Source organism: Aquarana catesbeiana, linkage group LG05 (assembly GCF_042186555.1).
Source record: "Aquarana catesbeiana isolate 2022-GZ linkage group LG05, ASM4218655v1, whole genome shotgun sequence".
Lineage (NCBI taxonomy): Eukaryota > Metazoa > Chordata > Amphibia > Anura > Ranidae > Aquarana > Aquarana catesbeiana.
This window is the reverse complement of record NC_133328.1, coordinates 639042127-639063345: the sequence shown is the minus strand read 5'-3', so window position 1 is coordinate 639063345 and position 21219 is coordinate 639042127. Positions and strand designations below refer to the sequence as shown.

Sequence of the window (21219 nt, the reverse complement as noted above, 5' to 3'; positions counted from 1 at the left end):
TCCTCACCCATCTGTTTCTGCGACAACTCATTCAGGGGTTGGCAATCTGTGAAAAATTCTTCACAAATCTTCTATAGTAGGAGCAGAAACCAGAAAACGACCTCAACTTGGTGACAGTGCTTGGGCGAGGCCAGGAAGTGACAGCCTCCAACTTCTGAGGGTCAGTAGCTACCCCCTCGGCTGAGACTACATATCCAAGATATGTAACTGAAGTCTGATAGAATTGACACTTCTCTAATGACAGCTTCAGCCCCTCAGTGTGTAATCGTTGGAAAACTTTCTCCAATCGGGCTTCATGCTCCTCCAACATTTCGCCTAAAGGGATGATATCATCCAGATACACCAACACTTCTATCAAGTTCATGTCTTCCACAGTATTCTCCATCAGTTTCTGAAAGGTGACAGGGGCCCCTGTTAAACCCATTGGCATTCGGTCGAATTAGAAGAATCCTAGAGGACTGATAAAGGCCGTCTTCTCTCGGTCATCTGGATGCATAGCTTTCTGATAGTATCCACTCTTCAGATCCAGAACACTGAACCATTTAGCGCCTAATAAGCAGTGCAAGGCCTCTTCTACGCTAGGGATTGTGTACTGATTTGGAATAGTCCTCCGATTGAAAGTTTGGTAGTCAATACACATCCGGAGGGACCCATTTTTCTTTCTCATGACCACAATAGGAGAGGCATAAGGGCTGTTGGATTCCGTAATGTCCTCTACCTTTTCAGTAGAGGGATTCATCTAGCCCTTTCTCAGAAAGGCTTATCTTCACTTAGCCGAATTCGGTGTTGGGAACTCATGGCACAGCCCACATCAAAGTGATTCTTGGAGAACATCTCCTCCCATCAAGCTTATTGACCCTTGATCCTCCCTTCCCATCTGGGGGAAAGATTTGGGCTCTGGACAGTAGTCTCTCTTCCACTTCCCTTCTGGATTACGTTGTCCCCCGTCACTTGGGTGGCAGCACTTATTTTCCCAATCACCATACGAGGCTTTAGGTTGATTGAATGGCCTGGTGGCGTGCCTTACACTGACAGGGATTCGGCCCCCCCTTCTCAGTAAGGCCCTAGTGGGTATGATCTCCGGAACCACTTATATCCCGTCCAGTGGGTCAGCTTCTACCACTATATATTGACCCGGTTGGTCCCATGACAACTTGACAGTGGCTTTCACGCAGGTTCTTTCCCCAGACTGCAATACCTTTTCTTGGGTGTCTAGTCGCCACAGTCTTTTTACCCCTTCCGCAGGGGCTTTCTTCTCCTGCAATACTCGCTAAAAAGCCTGCTCCAACTGAGGATGGATCTTCCCTATGGGAGCACCTCTCCTCATAAGATTTTTGTTAGTACCTATCAGCAAGGAATTGCAGCCTTGCCCAGGGACAGACAACAGCCAAAGTGTCGAAAGTCTCTGGCTTTCCAGCCAAGGAAGTATCAAAGGTTATCTTGATGGGTATTTAATCATCATATGGGCACTTTTGGGTTCCTATACCCCAAATCTCTAACTCTTGAGTTTACACAAAGGAATATGCCTCAGATACTTGTGGTAGAAGCCCCGATACAACAACATCACCTGGACTCCGGTATCCAGCAAGACTTGAGTATAGATGCCCTCTACTTGTAGTGAGACTATAGAAGAAGGCCCTACCAGGTTCTTTGGCAGATTTCCAGCTGGCGATTCTATAGTTTGAGCCCTAATCAGCCTCTTTGGAGGCATTGGAGTCTGTTTGACAACTCGCTCAGAAAGGTGTGCATTGATTTCTCGTGTCTGTCTTTCCTTACCTGGGGACCTTGTTCTCTTTTTAACAGGCAAGGGAGGGGAAGGGGTAGCAAACAACTTTAGTTTTTTCTTCTTCTTGGATGCTTTCTTAGCTTTGGAGTGCAGTTTTCCCACGGGAGTCTCAACTAGCTCCTTCACAGATCATCCCCCACAGTTATTACCTTTTGTGTCACTTGACCCTCCCTTCTAGATTGTAAGCTCTATTGAGCAGGGCCCTCTAATTTCTACTGTATTGAAACTGTATTGTCGGCCCTCATGATGTAAAGCGCTGCGCAAACTGTTGGTGCTATATAATCATGTATAATAATAATAATAATAATAATAATAATAATAGCTGGCCTCCTTCATGGAGGTTCATTGCGATTTTTCTTTCGATTTTATAGTTTTCAGTGTCTGCGCATATTTTCATACTGCGCTTCCTGGTGCCATTCCAGGGGATTGCCTTTGCATTGTCCGGTCTCCCTCCCCTCCACATCTCCCCGGGTGAAATATGTGGACCATTTTATCCGGCTGTCTTATTTATCCTTTTTCGAAAGATCCGTGAATTCAGTTAAATCTACTACACCACTGAACATGTGTGGCAATCCATAAAACTATTCTACCAATTTGTAAGTTGGATTTTCTTCCTCTTCTCCTTTTTTTTCTCTTAACAAGCTTGTCTCTAATTTTAGATACCCATATGTACCTCTATCTTCCATTGACACCAATGATGGGGCACTATTCCTCCCACTGACACCAATGATGGGGCACTATTGATCTTTTATTAAAAGAATCAAGCAACCAATTTTATACAAAAGTAAAAAACAAAACCATAGTACAAAACTTCAACAGAAATCCAAGGAATACACATCCATGTTCAGAATATATACAATATATACATAATCCACTACCAAAACATTTTTAGAAAACTATTTACATAAAGCAGCAGAGAGGGCCTAAGAGGCACAACCCATCACCTATGTACGCGGCCATTTATCAAAAATGAATAAAAAAAAAAAAAATAATCTAGGGTGATAAGAGACAGACAGCCACACCCGGGAAAGAGACTCCTGGCAGTCAGGGAGGCTTGAAACCCCTCCACGCCTTCAACCAAGCCCCCTGACTCCGCTTGTCTCTCTCGAGCACCCGAATCTTCTCCACCTCATGCAAAATGTCATACACCACCACCTGAACAGGAAGGATTTTACGCCGAATGCAGACCTGACACCGTGCGTTCCAAGTGAAATAACGGACTACTAGGCTAACTAAAAAAAATGTATCCAAACAAAAAACCCCACCAGTATTGAATGCTCCGTACACCCACTCAGCATAACCCAGCCTGGAGAGGAAAGGAACACCGAGGGCCCGCCCCACCTGTTTGTACACCTCTATGTTAAAAGGGCAATGAAGCAGAAAATGGTCCATAGTCTCCTCCTCACCTGCACACTCCTCCCGAGGACAGCTACGATCCATCCCACTGCGGAATTTCAAATTGCCCCTAACATAGAGCCTCCCATGGAAGCACAACCAGGCCAGATCCCTAAATTTAGGGGGTACTCTCTCCAAATTAATAAGTCTTAACCCTGCCCTCAAAACTGGGCCTGGGCAATCCCTTAAGGCCAGTGGGTCATGAAAGACTTCGCTCAGGACTCGACTCATAAGGACTTTCCTCGGAACCGATCTGAGATCTTCAGCCGACAATCGCCACTGCCGTAGTAACTTCAGGCACGGAGCGACATAGGCTGGTAGCTGACCACAATGACCCCTGAGATTCTTCACTTGGCCACCTTCTTCCCAAAGTTGTAGAAAAGGCCTAAACCAAGATCTAAATATGCCTGCCCATCCAGGAGGTTCTACTGCAAGCATATTACCAATATTAAACTTTAGAAAAAGCAATGAAAAGAAAAGAACTGGGTTGACCATACCTAAGCCACCCTCCCTCCTGGATAGATAGGTGACATTCCTCTTGATGGGGTTCAGTCTGTTCCCCCACAACAGCTGGAAGAACACACTACCCGAGCATAGAGAGACACTGGCAAGATGCAGACAAAGCTGACATACAAGAAGATCGGAATCAAATAAGTCTTAATCAGATCAACCCTTTCCCTCATAGATAACTTCCATCTCTTCCAGCTGACCACCTTAGTATTGGCAATTTCCAGTCTGCCTTCCTAGTTTTTGAGGCCAAAATCGCCGGGTCCAAATTCAATGCCTAAAATGTTAATTCTTTCCTGGGGCACTGGAAAGGTGTCCGGGAGATCAAACCCCTCACCTTCCTTTCCCATCCAGAAAACTTCACTCTTTTCATGATTGATCTTGGAGCCTGATGCTTCAGAATACCGTGATGTCAGAGAGACCACCTCCTCTGCTTCATCCACCCCAGTGACAATCACCGACACATTGTCCGCATAGGCAACAACCCTCAAAGGCGGCTCACCCGGGAGCCCCACTGGCACCCCACACAACATGCCGCTCTCTAGCCTCCTGATGAAAGGGTCGATTGCAAACACATAGAGCAGGGGACTCAGGGGACAACCCTGGCGCACCCTGGAGCCAACCTCAAAGGACTGCCCAACCCAACCATTAACAAGAGGAAAGCTCTCTGCCCCCTTATACAAGACTTTTAACCAATCGACAAAACCACCCGGCAGACCGTACTTACTAAGGAGCAACCACAGGTACTCATGGTTAACACGATCAAAAGCTTTTGCCTGATACAATGTCAGCAAATACTTTCCCCAGCCTGCAGCCCTGCATCGCTCCAAGGCCTCCCGGACAGCTAAAACTGCTGTGAAGGTGCACCTACCCTGGACCGAACAGTGCTGATTGCGAGAAAGCAAAGACTCTGCTACTGACGATAGGCACCAGAAAATGATCTTTGCCAGTATCTTTCTATCGACATTAAGAAGGCTGATGGGGCGCCAATTCTCAACCATCAAAGGATCTTTACCCTTTGAAAGAAGAATCACAGCTGAGTGCCACATGGAAGGGGGAAGTACCCCCTCAGCAAGGCAACTGTTAAAAACCTCTACCAAATGTGGGGCCAGAATAGACTTAAAAGCTTTGTAAAACTCAGCCGTCAAGCCATCCGGTCCAGGTGACTTTTTGATGGCAAGCTGTTCAATTGCCCTTATCACCTCTTCAACTGTGATCTCCTCTGTCAAATTCATCAATGGGACATCTTCATCATTTAGACCTGGAGTAGAGTCCAAAAGCTTTCCATCTTGTCACGGTCAAGCTCTTTCCTCCCAAGAAGGTCAGCATAAAAGGACCTCGCGACCTCCAGAATCCCTGACCTGGACTTTGTCAAGGAACCTGTACTGTCCTTAAGGCCAACGACCGTTTTAACAGCTACACCTTGTTTGCAGTTCTGGTAAGGGTCAGGCGAGTGGTACTTCCCATAGTCCCTCTCTAGAACCAAAGAGGCATGCCGGTCATATTGACACTTCCTGAGAAGGAGTTTCACTTCGGAGATTGCCCCAGGCTCTCCTCCTCTCGAGACAAGAATATCCAGCTTCCTCCGTAAACTGTTTTCTATTGGCTAGGCCCCTGAAGAATCCAGCGATCCTCTTTTTGGTCAGCTCCCACCACTCAGCCTTGCTGCTACAAAAGTCCAGGATGGTCACCTGTGCCTGAAAGAATTCCTCAAAGGATTGTCTAACATGTTCTTCCTTGAGTAGAGTCGAATTCAATCTCCAGATGCCCTTACCCCTCTGAGGGGCGTCTGAAGCATTCAGGACCACAGATAGCATACAGTGATCAGAGAACTCTACTGCCTGCACCACTGGGGGTGAGAAAGCAGAGGTCTCCTTAAAAAAAAAAAAACCTATCTATTCTACTCTGATTTCTACCTCGATGAAAGGTGAACCCGGTGTCATCCGGGAGGTGCTTAATGTGCACATCCACAAGACCAGCATCCCTAACCATACTATTTAAAAAAAACGCTATCATATCCCAGCCTGTCCTTGAAGTCCTTCCTGTCCTTGGGCCTAGTTACTGTATTAAAGTCACCTCCAAAGACCACTTGCCGGGATGTAAAAAGAAATGGCTTGATCCTTGTAAAAAGGCATTTCCTGTCCCACTTTGTGTGCGGCCCATAAACATTAATTAGGCGCAGGTCCTGCCCTCCCACAAGGACGTCTAAGACCATACATCTCCCAATCTCCACCTCAATAACCCGCCGGACAGTTACCATGCCGGTTTTAAACAACACCGCCACACCCCCGTAAGGCTCGGCCGCAAGAGACCAGTAGGATGGACCATGCCTCCACTCTCTCTTGGCCATATAAATATCTGCTAAGGAGGTGAGCCTAGTCTCTTGCAATAATAACATTTCAGCATCTAATTGGCTGAACAAAAAGAAGGCCATAGAATGAGCTCTTACTGACTTAATGCTGGCGACATTTATTGTCACCACTTTTAACGGAGGGGGAACCGCCATTTGGGTTATTGGGTGGATTGCTTCTTAGCTCCCCTCTGCTGCTCATCACCAGATGCCTCTCTCTTTCTTGAGGCCGCCTCAAACTCTATTTCGGAATCAGAACTTCGCTCCGAAGAAGCTCCAGATGAAGAAATATCCCAATTAGAGGACCTATAAGGGTTGGAGACAGGCACTGGAGCCTGTTCCGTCCTCACCACCTGCTTCTTCCGCTTCCCAACCTTCCTTCTCTCCTCCAGGTACTGCAGGTCAGCTTCAGAGATGCCCTCATCTCTTACTTTTTTCTGTGAAGTCTTTCCACAAGACTTCTTTACAGAGGAAGAAGCAACCTTTTTAGTACATGTTACCACTCCTGGTGGGGGGGTGCTCCCTTTGAGTCAGACTTAGGAGGGGTAGACTCCTGGGGGGTAACTGACTCGGGGGGCACAGACTTGGAAGGTTCTGACACATGAGGAGAGGGTACAGTAGGCTGGGGGAACACAGAGACAGATACAGAAGGAATACTTACAGACACAGGAGGGGTGGCCACAGGAACTGGAGAGGGATCCTGAACAGGACCAGGGGAGTCGATCACCGCAGAGGAGGATGGTACACCAGGGGCCTCACCCTCCATCCTGTCCAGCCTTGACAAGTCATCTAGTACCTCCTTCGCCATATTGTGCCAGGCTTCAGGACATCTGCTATAGGGGTGGCCAAGACGCAGGCACAGGTTGCACTTGATCATCTCGGTGCAGTCCTTGGCCATATGACCCTGACCCCGACACACTGAATATATAAAGGCTGAACAGGAGGAGCTCAAATGCCCCTTTTCTCCACAGCGGTGACACAGCTTCGGCTGACCAGGGTAGAAAATAGTCATCCTATCCCGCCCTATAAAATCTGAGGAGGGCAGGTGACGGACAACATTCCCATCCCTGGCCAACCTGACTGTAACCGACCAACCCCCAGTCCAGATGTTACGTTCATCAAGTATTTTATCGGGCTTAGTCAATACCTCACCATAATTCTTTAACCAGACCTCTAAATCTGGAGCAGGAACACTCTCATTAGTGAGAATAATCGTGATTTTTTTTCACTGTAGACCTTTGTGAAACTGCAACTGGGGTCAGACCTTCCCATTCGGGTCTTGACCTGCACCGAGCCTCATATCTTTCCCAGAACAGGTCAAGACCCTCTGGCCTGGTGAAACTAATAGTATATTCCCGGCTCCCAGCAACATGTATTAGAGCATACAGATCGTTTGCCCCAAAACCCATCTCCAAAATCAAATCCACCACTGCATGCTGGAGGGATTGCACCACCATTCCATTTAAGAATCACTACATTTCGTCTCGGACCCCCAGCAGAAGCCAGAGACCCAAGACCAGATCCCGGGGTGCTCAAGGTGGTAGGTCGCAGGGGTAAAACCCTCTTGGGGGCGGAGCTACCAGGAGCAGAGCGTACCACCGGAGCAAATGTAGGTTTATCAGGGCCAAGGCCCCACACTGATGTCACATTAGTCTGTACATTACAATTATTATTATTATCTGCTGGAATGGAGTTGGTAGGACTGTCCATCACACTTGTGCTGGGAAGATTCTTATCAGTCACACAAACATTCACATTCCCATCAGGAATAGTCACAGTTTCTGATGTAATACCAGCTGTCTCCTGAAGCTGTGCTGTAGAGACCTCAGCAGCTGTGGGGCAAACAGCTTTAGACTCAGCTAAAGGGGGGTTAATTGGATCTGCTTAATTTTGTAGTTCCTCTGCAGGAATGTCATTTTTTAAATGCATTTTTTGCTGTACTGCAGCATCAGCAGGCACAGCATTGCTACACATGGGACTAGCAGCCTGATTGTCACTGGGCACATTGTCTGTATCAGTCACAGTGTTCACAAAAACAGTTTTATGCACCACATGAGGCTTGACAGGCTTTACCTTGTCAGGCACATTATCAGTAATGTCCTCATCATGAAACACCAGCTGATCTTCCCGCATAGGAGACTCCATTGCCTGGATTACCCTGAGCATGCCTCCTGAGTCCTGGGAAGGCATGGGGCTGCTTACCTCTCCCTGAGGGGGCAGGGGGTCTGAACTGGGGGTCTCCTCCTCCACCCCCATTTTTGTCATCCTGGCAAACCTTCTGTCATTGCAGAATTTTTCCTTAAAGGGCCCATCTCTGCCTTCCATCATGGACACAATGGTTTCTTGGTGTTCAACCCGGACCTTGGCCAGTTGGATCTCCGGATCCATGGATCCACATCTCTGGCTATGTAAGCCCTCACGCTGTCTTCTCAAGCACTTCAGCTCCGCTCTCAGTTTATAGAGCTTGTCTCTCTCCTTATTCAGGACCTTAATCCCGGCCACCACTTGCTCCTGAATTGCCTCTGAGCCTTCATTCTCACCAGGGGTAGAGAGATCCCCAGCCATGGTTTGTACAGGGGCAGGTATGTTACCTGATGGCCCAGGAGATGGCTGAGAGCTTCCAGCAGGAGAGGCCCCGCTGGCCTCCATGGCTTCCCCAGAAAGGAGCCAGGAGAGCTGGGAGAGATTTCACCACCACTCCCCCCTCACACCGATCACCTGGAGCAGCTTCAGAGAGACACCTTCCTCCTGACACACCTGTGCTCCAATGATGGGGCACTATTCCTCCCACTGACACCAATGGTGGGGCACTATTCCTCCCACTAACACCAATGATGGGGCACTATTCCTTCCACTGACACCTATGATGGGACACTATTCCTCCCACTGACACCAATCATGGGGCACTATTCCTCCCACTGACACCAATGATGGGACACTATTCCTCCCACTGACACCAATCATGGGGCACTATTCCTCCTGCAGACACCAATGATGGGACACTATTCCTCCCACTGACACCAATGATGGGGCACTATTCCTCCCACTGACACCAATGATGGGGCACTATTCCTCTCCCTGACACCAATGATGGGACACTATTCCTCCCACTGACACCAATCATGGGGCACTATTCCTCTCCCTGACACTAATCATAGGGCACTATTCCTCTCACTGACACCAATGATGGGGCACTATTTCTCCCACTGACACCAATGATGGGGCACTATTTCTCCCACTGACACCAATGATGGGGCACTATTTCTCCCACTGACACCAATGATGGGGCACTATTCCTCTCCCTGACACCGATCATGGGGCACTATTCCTCCCACTGACACCAATGATGGGGCACTATTCCTCCCACTGACACCAATGATGGGGCACTATTCCTCCCACTGACACCAATGATGGGGCACTATTCCTCCCACTGACACCAATGATGGGGCACTATTCCTCCCACTGACACCAATGATGGGGCACTATTCCTCCCACTGACACCAAATGATGGGGCACTATTCCTCCCACTGACACCAATCATGGGACACTATTTCTCCCACTGACACCAATCATGGGGCACTATTCCTCTCCCTGACACCAATCATGGGGCACTATTCCTCCCACTGACACCAATGGTGGGGCACTATTCCTCTCACTGACACCAATGGTGGGACTCTATTCCTCTCCCTGACACCAATCATGGGGCATTATTCCTCCCACTGTCACCAATGGTGGGGCACTATTCCTTCCACTGACATCAATGATGGGGCACTATTCCTCTTACTGACACCAATGATGGGGCACTATTACTCCCATTGACTCCAATGATGGGGCACTATTCCTCTCACTGACACCAATCATGGGGCACCATTCCTCCCACTGACACCAATCATGGGGCACTATTCCTCTGACACCAATGGTGGGGCACTATTCCTCCCACTGACACCTATGATGGGGCACTATTCCTCTCACTGACACAAATGATGGGGCACTATTCCTCTCCCTGACACCAATCATGGGGCACTATTCCTCACACTGACACCAATGATGGGGCACTATTCCTCCCACTGACACCAATGATGGGGCACTATTTCTCCCACTGACACCAATGATGGGGCACTATTCCTCCCACTGACACCAATGATGGGGCACTATTCCTCTCACTGACAGCAATGATGGGGCACTATTCCTCTCACTGACACCAATGATGGGGCACTATTCCTCTCTCTGACACCAATCATGGGGCACTATTCCTCTCACTGACACCAATGATGGGGCACTATTCCTCTCACTGACACCAATCATGGGGCACTATTCCTCTCCCTGACACCAATCATGGGGCACTATTCCTCTCCCTGACACCAATCATGGGGCACTATTCCTCCCACTGACACCAATGGTGGGACACTATTCTTCTTAATGACACCAATGATGGGGCACTGTTAGTCCCATTGACTCAAATGATGGGGCACTATTCCTCTCACTGACACCAATCATGGGGCACCATTCCTCCCACTGACACCAATCATGGGGCACTATTCCTCTGACACCAATGGTGGGGCACTATTCCTCCCACTGACACCTATGATGGGGCACTATTCCTCTCACTGACACAAATGATGGGGCACTATTCCTCTCCCTGACACCAATCATGGGGCACTATTCCTCACACTGACACCAATGATGGGGCACTATTCCTCCCACTGACACCAATGATGGGGCACTATTTCTCCCACTGACACCAATGATGGGGCACTATTCCTCCCACTGACACCAATGATGGGGCACTATTCCTCTCACTGACAGCAATGATGGGGCACTATTCCTCTCACTGACACCAATGATGGGGCACTATTCCTCTCTCTGACACCAATCATGGGGCACTATTCCTCTCACTGACACCAATGATGGGGCACTATTCCTCTCACTGACACCAATCATGGGGCACTATTCCTCTCCCTGACACCAATCATGGGGCACTATTCCTCTCCCTGACACCAATCATGGGGCACTATTCCTCCCACTGACACCAATGGTGGGACACTATTCTTCTTAATGACACCAATGATGGGGCACTGTTAGTCCCATTGACTCAAATGATGGGGCACTATTCCTCTCACTGACACCAATCATGGGGCACCATTCCTCCCACTGACACCAATCATGGGGCACTATTCCTCTGACACCAATGGTGGGGCACTATTCCTCCCACTGACACCTATGATGGGGCACTATTCCTCTCACTGACACAAATGATGGGGCACTATTCCTCTCCCTGACACCAATCATGGGGCACTATTCCTCACACTGACACCAATGATGGGGCACTATTCCTCCCACTGACACCAATGATGGGGCACTATTTCTCCCACTGACACCAATGATGGGGCACTATTCCTCCCACTGACACCAATGATGGGGCACTATTCCTCTCACTGACAGCAATGATGGGGCACTATTCCTCTCACTGACACCAATGATGGGGCACTATTCCTCTCTCTGACACCAATCATGGGGCACTATTCCTCTCACTGACACCAATGATGGGGCACTATTCCTCTCACTGACACCAATCATGGGGCACTATTCCTCTCCCTGACACCAATCATGGGGCACTATTCCTCTCCCTGACACCAATCATGGGGCACTATTCCTCCCACTGACACCAATGGTGGGACACTATTCTTCTTAATGACACCAATGATGGGGCACTGTTAGTCCCATTGACTCAAATGATGGGGCACTATTCCTCTCACTGACACCAAAGATAAGAACACTATTCCTGTTGCTGACACCAACTATGGGGCACTATTCCTCGTTCTGCTGACCAAAGGTTTTATGTAATTTAATTACTCCCACTGACCACCAAGTCTGAAGCGTTTTTTTTTAATCCCTAATGGCCACAGTCCAGCCCCCCATAAAGTCTGAAGAATAGTAGACTGGCCCTTTGTTTGGAACGTTTGGAGACCCCTGGAGGTTTGTATTGGTGATGTGATGTCCTGGTGGTGGGTATAATCATAAAGGTGGAGAGAAGGCCAGGAAAAGAGTATTCTCTATCCTATGAAGGTTTAGATCATGGAATTGGTAGATGTTCTTTTTTAAATAGTAAATTTACCATAAAGTGACATTTCTGGTTGTGAGGTCATTAATTGATTCTATGTCTTATCTCCAGAGGTTAATGTGGCCCGAAATGGAACAGCCACCCAGAGTTCTAACTTCCAGAACAGCTATGCATACAAAGCCATAGACGGAAATGCAGAAGGGGATATACGTTACGGTTCCTGCTCTCACACCATGGATGACTTTGAATCCTGGTGGAATCTGGACCTGAAAAAGACCTACAACATATCCAGTATCGTCATCACAAACCGCCAGGACGCCTGCGAAAAACGCCTGCTGGGGGCCGAGATCCGCATTGGTGATTCACCTGATCGCAAAAATCCTGCGTGAGTACATGGAGGCTTACTTCTTCTTCCAAAAGGGGCTACAAACTATGATGGTGCCCCAATATGGGCTGATAAACAGGTGGATTAGATTTGTGTTACCAAATCAGTCAGAAATGGACCACCGCAACTGCTGACATCCCTGCAAACTGTTAGAAAAAAATAAGCAAGTTTTATATATATATAATTTTATTTATATCTAAATTATAAAAAAATAAACTTATTTTTATATATAATTGTATTATTTTTTTTATATACAGTATTACACAAAAGTGAGTACACCCCTCACATTTTTGTAAATATTTTATTCTCTCTTTTCATGTGACAACACTGAAGAAATGACACTTGTCTACAATGTAAAGTAGTGAGTGTACAGCTTGTATAACAGTGTAAATTTGCTGTCCCCTCAAAATAACTCAACACACAGCCATTAATGTCTAAACCGCTGGCAACAAAAGTGCACTCAACTTCTTTGGTTGACCATGGCGAGGTCTGTTCTGAGTGGAATCTGTCCTGTTATATCGCTGTATGGTCTTGGCCACCGTGCTGCAGATCAGTTTCAGGGTCTTGACAATCTTCTTATAGCCTAGGCCAGGCATGTCCAAAGTCCGGCCCGCGGGCCAATTGCAGCCCACACTCCAATTTTGAGCGGCCCGCCTGGTTATTTGGACATATATATCTTTTGTGGCCCCGACGATCTTCCAGCGCCAGGGCCACAAAAGATACATATGCTTGCTGCCTTGGAGGGGACAGGGAGGAGGCAGGACGAGTGCCGTACATACAGGAGTAGAATTTCCTGTTTATGGGCGGCCTCTGTAATAGGAAGTCCCGTCTCCCGTGCTGCCATTGGACGACTGTTCTGTACATCAAAGGAGGTGGGACTTTCTATTAAAGTGGTTTTAACTTTTACCTACAGGTAAGCCTATAATAAGGCTTACCTGTAGGTAAAAAAAATATCTCCTAAACCTGTACGGTTTAGGAGATATTCCCCTTGCTATGAGCCGCTGACTGCAGCGGCGCATGCGCACAGGGGATTCTCGGCTGAAGGCCCGGCAACTGCCGGACCTTGCCGGGTAAAAAATCTCCTGCGCGCATGTGTGGGAGTGATGACATCGCGGCTGCAGCCACTCACAGCGCTGGAACCGCGATACCCGGAAGACACGCCGAGGTAACATGACAGCTACCTCGGCATGGACCAGGTAAGATACCGACGCCTCGTTCTAAGGTAAGTATTTCATAATGAGCTAGTAAGCGGTGCATACTAGCTCATTATGCCTTTTGCTTTACAGGGGTAAAAAAAAAAAAATTTCAGCGGGTATACAACCGCTTTAAAAAGGCCGCCGTGTAAACAGGAGATTCTCCTGTATGTAAACATTCAGTGCTCGTCCTGCCCCCTCCCTGTCCCCTCCAAGGCTGCAGATGGATGGGTATCAATCAAGCTGCACTGATGGCAATTGTGGGTGCTGCATTCCTGGCAATGGGGGTGCTGCAGATGGGGCACTTGTTAGGCTGCAGATGGGCACTGACCCTTATTTGGCTTCACAGTTCTTTATTTAAAATCTATTTTTTTTCCCTGAAAGTTCCCTCTTAAAATAAAGGTGTGTGTCATACGGCAATAAATACGGTATATCCAAATAATATGCCTGAGCTCATCTCTTTACTCACACACAGCCAAAAAGGCAAGAGAATTCTTGTTGGGCAGTGTATTAGTGCTCGAATGAACACACTTAGACCGAATTTTAATGGTTCAAAGAATGTCAGGCAAAATGGTCGGCCCTCGCGCATGTTCACTTTATCAAATCTGGCCCTCTTTGAAATAAGTTTGGACACCCCTGGCCTAGGCCATCTTTATGTAGAGCAACAATTCTTTTTTTCAGATCCTCAGAGAGTTCTTTGCCATGAGGTGCCATGTTGAACTTCCAGTGACCAGTATGAGAGAGTGAGAGCGATAACACCAAATTTAACACACCTGCTCCCCATTCACACCTGAGACCTTGTAACACTAACTAGTCACCTGACACCGGGGAGGAACAATGGCTAATTGGGCCCAATTCGGACATTTTCACTTAGGGGTGTACTCACTTTTGTTGCCAGCGGTTTAGACATTAATGGCTGTGTGTTGAGTTATTTTGAGGGGACAGCAAATTTACACTGTTATACAAGCTGTACACTCACTACTTTACATTGTAGCAAAGTGTCATTTCTTCAGTGTTGTCACATGAAAAGATAGAAGAAAAGATTTACAAAAATGTGAGGGGTGTACTCACTTCTGTGAGATGCTAAATATGATATAAGTAATTTATATCACAGTATAAGTGAACCTCTTATAGTAGTGATTATTTGCTCTTTTTTGTACTATAAAGGGCTAAGTTTTGTTTTTTTAACCCATTACGACAGATGATGCAAAAAAAAGCATAAATAAACAAAATTGCTGCGCTATTATCAATATATTAAAGCACAGTACAACTTAATATTTGTGAGAAAAACAGTGAAAATGTGTGTAGACTGCCATTCACACAAATGATTATAAATGAGGTATAAATATAAAGTACAATACAATGTGGAACTTCTATACCAAATACTGAGAAAATCAATATTATAAATTCTCCTGTGCAATGCTGATACCCCTAGCAACAGGAAACTGGGAACAAATGGGTAGGTATAAAATAGTTTGTAGTGATTTAGCATACATCTGCCGATCCAGCTGGCTCCAATCTCTGATGAGAAAACAATCGGGCTGATAAAACCCCTTTTACTTGTCTTTCCTTCCCAATATAAATCAATCCCTTGACCATGGATCCCGGTTCTCAGAGAAAAAAAAAAAGAAACAAAAATAGCGCAATATTGCTGAGGAAAAAACTGGGCTAAGTAAGCTAAATGAATACAGTCACATGCGCCCGGATTATGCAAGCGTGTTTGTAACAGTCAGGCTCACTCCTCCTCACAGCCCCTCCGTGTATCGTACACCTTTGGCTGATGTCACTGGCTCCTCCTCCTGACGCGTTGCGTCACAGGTCACGTGACTTTTTCAAGGGAATAAAACCTTGTGATGAGCGTGAGGGAATTTATAGCCACACGTTATATGTGGGTTGCCATGGTGACGTAGGATTCATTATAACATCATGCCGTTACATTTAACAAACAGCTGCAGTGCGATATCAATATGTAATGGTTGATACAAATGACAGAGTCATATCAAATGTTCCACATATTAAAATGCAAACTAAGTTCTAGACTGTTAGCAAAAACCATACATAAATATTTTAATAAAATACAAACTAAATTAAAAACACTCTTGAGACTTCCGGTTCCGGCGCCACATGAGGAGGAGGTGGATATCCTCAGCTCCTGCCGCACTCCCCACATAACCGGCCACCAGCACCCGCTAATGCCTCAGGGAGAATTCCCCACCACACCCGCTGCTCTGTGGGCACATATGGATCGCTTCGTAGAGCGATCATACGCGCGAGTGGCATCCTCCTCGCTACCTTGTGCAGGAGAGACAGAAACGAGCGCAGCCAAAATGGCAGCCGCGCCATCTCCACCGGTACCGCTGCAGTCACACTCACAGCCTCCCTCAGCCTCAGAGATAGCAGCCGCCGACCCTGCCTCTCCTGCAGGCATAGCTCAAGCAGAAGTTACACTGCTAGGCCCTACACTGGCTGCCGCCGTAGATGCAGCAGTCCACAGAGGGCTGGAACAGCTCCACATAGAGGTGCAGGCTCAGGCGCAGAGGCTCACACAAACGGAGGAAAGGATCTCATCCCTGGAAGATGAATCCGCAGCTACATCTGCTATGCTAGCACACATAACCACTACAAACAGAGATATTTGGGACAAACTCGATTTGGAAAATCGTTAGAGGAGAAACAATCTACGCATAATAGGACTCCCAGAATCAGTCACTACTCCCCAACTCACAAATATCTGTGCAAAAATCATTCCCGAGCAACTGGGTCTCCGCATACCGTGCACTATTGAAAGAGCACATTGCATTGGACAGTACTCAGACAGCCGCGCCAAACCTCGCCACGTTATAGTCAAATATTTAAACTACGCTGACAAGAACGCCATTATGCAGAAGTGTCGCCGCTCACGCTCACTGTCAGTAGATGGGGCAAAACTGCTGCTCTTTGCAGACTACTCGGTGGAGGTAATGAATAGACGTAAGGCATTCTCTCCGATATGCTCCATTCTACACCATAACCAAATCAGGTTCTCTCTAGCCTACCCGGCAATCCTCCGCATCCAAACGCACGAGGGAGAACAACTCACTTTCACCACCCCCGACGAAGCGGAAAGATATGTCAATACTTTGGGCACGGAAATGGAACACATCAACTCTACAGAGAGCTCTACCTCACCATCAACGGCCTCACCATCCTCACCACATAAACAACAACGTAGTCCGACCAAGCCCCCCTACAAACGCATCCGACCGCTTGGGACATCGTTGAAGAACCACAGAGACACGCTGTTATTGCACGCATGTGGGAAACGGGTAGTATTATTCCCCTCTTTTTCTCCCTATCCTCCCTCCTAATCTTCCTTTTTTTTTTTTTTTTTTTTATTATTTTTGTACTTTACCTGACTGAGCTATGTGCCCTGGTCAACGCTCTAACCTGCTGCTTTACTAGGTCTAGATGTGTTTGATCAATAGGCTATAGTTACACGTTTATGTTACCACCATGATGTTTTATTGTTTATGTAGCGCTGACAACTTTTGTTTTTAGTCATCTGTGTGTTATAAAAGAATATAAGTTGATCTAGTGCCATCTAGTGGACAATTGAAAAGGTACAACACTTTTATGTTTCATGATTAAGAGAAGTGACATGGAAGTGATTGATTGTTTACATCTGAACATTAACTATGACCTACCCACAATGCTCCTGGACAAGAGAAGAACTGAACTGCATTGTGGGAGGGTATAAAAGGTTTGGGAGCGGCCATCTTAGGTCTCTTGTTCCTGGGACGCGTGGCCTGTCAGCAGGACTCTGTGGGTGTGTGTGTCCCACAGGGTTGCGGCCTACCTTGTGAAGGAGCGGAGCAGCGGCAAGGATCCTGCCATCGTATCACAGTGTGCTGAAGTAGCAGAAGTGATTATTCCGGAGACCCGTGGGGGAGGTAACCGAGGACTCCTGGTCGTTAGTAAATGGAACAGTGTGACGGCATGGTGGTGGCTCCATACGGACTGAGAACTGCTGAAATGGAGACATCCATCTGCCCGAATCCTGTGTGGTGAGAGGGTTAACACCCGGAACTTTGTTTAATACTACACACACTTAGGACGGTTACAGAGCATTGCTGGGACTGATAGTCCCACGGAACAAGTTAAGTTGGAGAACATTACATTTGCATAGATTTCAGTATTCAAGAAATGATACTAGATGTTTGTCTTCTTCGTATAAGAATACTTAATCAATCTTCTGGATTATAATTGTCTTAGTGTATTATCTCATACTGCGCAACGCCCAAGAAGAACCCTCTGTGGATTACAATTACAAATTTATAGCTAGCGAAGATTGAAGACATCAAGACTATCTCTTTTATTGCAGGGCCCTGCATCTAGTTACAAAGAGTAGTGACTTCACGGTTTAGAGCAGGGGGAGCTCCCTGGTATAGATATATACTTAGATATATTCTGTGTATGTTATCAATATTGTTATAACCATTTACTATACTGTTACACTACGTTGGTGTGATAGTGTAGTCACTGTGATAACTTTCTATATAAAATATATCATTTACTCAAAGAAAGAAGTCATTTTGGTCATTACAGAAGTTTGTGTGCAGTGTTGTTATTTCTCCTGCAGGTGGAGCTACAAGCACCCAGGTAGAGGTAAATATAAATATAAGTTATATTGTGGGTTAAAGTTGGTACTAATATCATTACAACTCTGCACTACAGCTTGTCAAGGGGATTGAACAACTTAAGAGGGGTGAATAGAACAGAGGACAGGCCCAGTCCGGGACATGACGGGACTTCCCTGTGGCATTCCCCGTGACGTCACAGGGAAGTCCCGTCAAGTCACCGTGCGTCAGAGGGGGGCGGGGTCACCGGGTGGCCCCGCCCCCGGTTATTTAAAAACTGTCAGACGAGGAGACGCCGTCACACAGCGGGAGCCTCCCTCCATGCCAGCATGGGTGCGGAGCGGCCCAGAGAAGAAAATGAAGAAGAGAAGAAAAGAAGAATATGAAGAGAAGAGCGGGAGCCTCCCCCCATGCCATGGGTGCGGAGCGGCCCGAGGAGAAGAAGATAGAAGACGCCGCGGAGGAGACGCCGCGGAGGAGATGCTGGACGAGAACGCCGGAGGAAGAACCAGAAGAAGAAGATGAAGGAAGTTAGAAGAAAGAAGAAGCATTTAAATAAAGGAATTGTCAAAAACTGTCTCTTGTCATTTTTAACATTTTTGACAGTTTTTTAGTGAAATGGTAGGGGTAAGTACTTCCTTAACATTTCACACGGGGGGGGCCGGGATCTGGGGGTCCCCTTGTTAAAGGGGGCTTCCAGATTCCGATAAGCCCCTCGCCCGCAGACTCCCACAACCACTGGCCAGGGTTGTGGGGATGAGGCCCTTGTCCTCATCAACATGGGGACAAGGTGTTTTGGGGGGCTACCCCGAAGCACACTCCCAATGTTGAGGGCATGTGGCCTAGTATGGTTCAGGAGGGGGGGTGCACTCTCGTCCCCCCCTCTTTTCCTGCGGCCTGCCAGGTTGCGTGCTCAGATAAGGGTCTGGTATGGGTTTTTGGGGGGACCCCACGCCGTTTTTTTTTTTTTTTTTTGGCGCGGGGTTCCCCTTAAAATCCATACCAGACCGGAAGGGTCTGGTATGGAATTTAGGGGGACCCCCACGTCATTTTTTTTTAAATTTTGGTTCGGGGTTCCCCTGTGGGGAATTCCCATGCCGTTTTTATCAATGAACTTCTATGTGTATTGTCGGACGGCAATGCAATAGCCGCGAGTAGTTTTAAATGGATTTTTTCCTTCGAAATGTCATTTTGCTGTCAGACTGTTCTAAACACAGGAAACATGCGCCCCTTTAGAGGCATACTATAGACACCCCCCAGCTACGAAATTTAAAGGGATATTACACTTTTATTGTTTGACTTTAAGCATTATTAAAATCACTGCTCCTGAAAAAACGGCCGTTTTTAAAACTTTTTTTTGCATTGATCCATGTCCCCTGGGGCAGGACCCAGGTCCCCAAACACTTTTTATGACAATAACTTGCATATAAGCCTTTAAAATTAGCACTTTTGATTATTCATGTTCGTGTCCCATAGACTTTAACGGTGTTTGCGTGTTCAAACTAACTTTTTTCCTGTTCGCATGTTCTGGTGCAAACCGAACAGGGGGGTGTTCGGCTCATCCCTACTCGTCAAGATGGAGGCATATTGAACTACCCAGATCTGATTCGGATTGTACGGGAGGAAGAAGCTATCCTAGAAAGGAAGAAGAAAAAAATTCAAGAACCAAATCACACTGTTGGAGTCAGGACAGTTAGTGTGATGGAAGAGGATCCTCAGATTGGGCTCCTTAAGAATTAGGTGGCTCAGTTAATGGAGATGATGGCTTTGCTGACCGCAAGATCCTCTGATCCTTCCAATGGTGGAACTAAAAAAACAAAAAAAGTATCAGATTTCATCCTTAGAAGGGAATCTGGACTTTGTTTCAACTGTGGAGGGGCTGAACATTTTGGGAAAGTGTGCCCAAGTCCAAGGGCAGCAGTACAACGTCAAAAGCCGGCGGAAAACTTCAAAGGGCCCCAGTGAAGGAGTCAACTGGGTGCCCTGTAACAGTCGTTAACTCCAACGAAACCCAGGTTCACAAAGTTTTGAGAGTAAAAGGAGGAATGAAGTTGAGTGAGCGTCCATGGAAACGAGGAGTCAAGATGCACACCAAAAGAGCAAAGGGGAAAGAGGAACATTCACCCACCTAAGAGACTAACCTATGATACTTTGGGTGAGTGTTCTGAGATAACAAAGGTTATCAGCAAATGGAATGTCAATGAGCCTAGTTCCTCCTCAGTCAATCTGGACAATGAGAGCCCTGTTTCACCCCTTGACACATCTGTATCTGATACTAAAGTGACAGTTGTGGGTACACAGAATAGCTTTCTAACACCTGAGAATTAGTGGGCGGTTCCTCTGTCGGTCCTGTGCACTCGTTTAGAGGCTAAGATGTGTAGCAGAAACAAGGTCTTGCATATCTTCGGGGACCAAAGATTCAAAGCAGGGGGAGTATGTAGCGCTGACAACTTTTGTTTTTAGTCATCTGTGTGTTATAAAAGAATATAAGTTGATCTAGTGCCATCTAGTGGACAATTGAAAAGGTACAACACTTTTATGTTTCAAGATTAAGAGAAGTGACATGGAAGTGATTGTTTACTTTTGAACATTAACTATGACCTACCCACAATGCTCCTGAACAAGAGAAGCACTGAACTGCATTGTGGGAGGGTATAAAAGGTTTGGGAGCGGCCATCTTAGGTCTCTTGTTCCTGGGACGCGTGGCCTGCCAGCAGGACTCTGTGGGTGTGTGTGTCCCACAGGGTTGCGGCCTACCTTGTGAAGGAGCGGAGCAGCAGCAAGGATCCTGCAATTGTATCACAGTGTGCTGAAGCAGCAGAAGTGATTGTTCCGGAGACCCGTGGGGGAGGTAATCGAGGACTCCTGGTCTTTAGTAAACGAAACAGTGTGTGGATGGCATGGTGGTGGCTCCATACGGACTGAG

General features: G+C 47.0%; 1 protein-coding gene across 1 annotated transcript in view; it reads left to right on the top strand.

Annotated features, from left to right (window-relative positions):
• The first annotated feature begins 1522 nt into the window (after nucleotides 1-1522).
• Nucleotides 1523-21219, top strand: part of LOC141146123 (fucolectin-like) — a 61483-nt gene continuing 41786 nt past the window's right edge. The window contains exons 1-2 of the mRNA XM_073632876.1: nucleotides 1523-1577; nucleotides 12211-12484. Of these exons, the coding sequence (XP_073488977.1) occupies nucleotides 1523-1577; nucleotides 12211-12484 (329 nt within the window). The remainder of the gene's footprint in view (nucleotides 1578-12210; nucleotides 12485-21219) is intronic.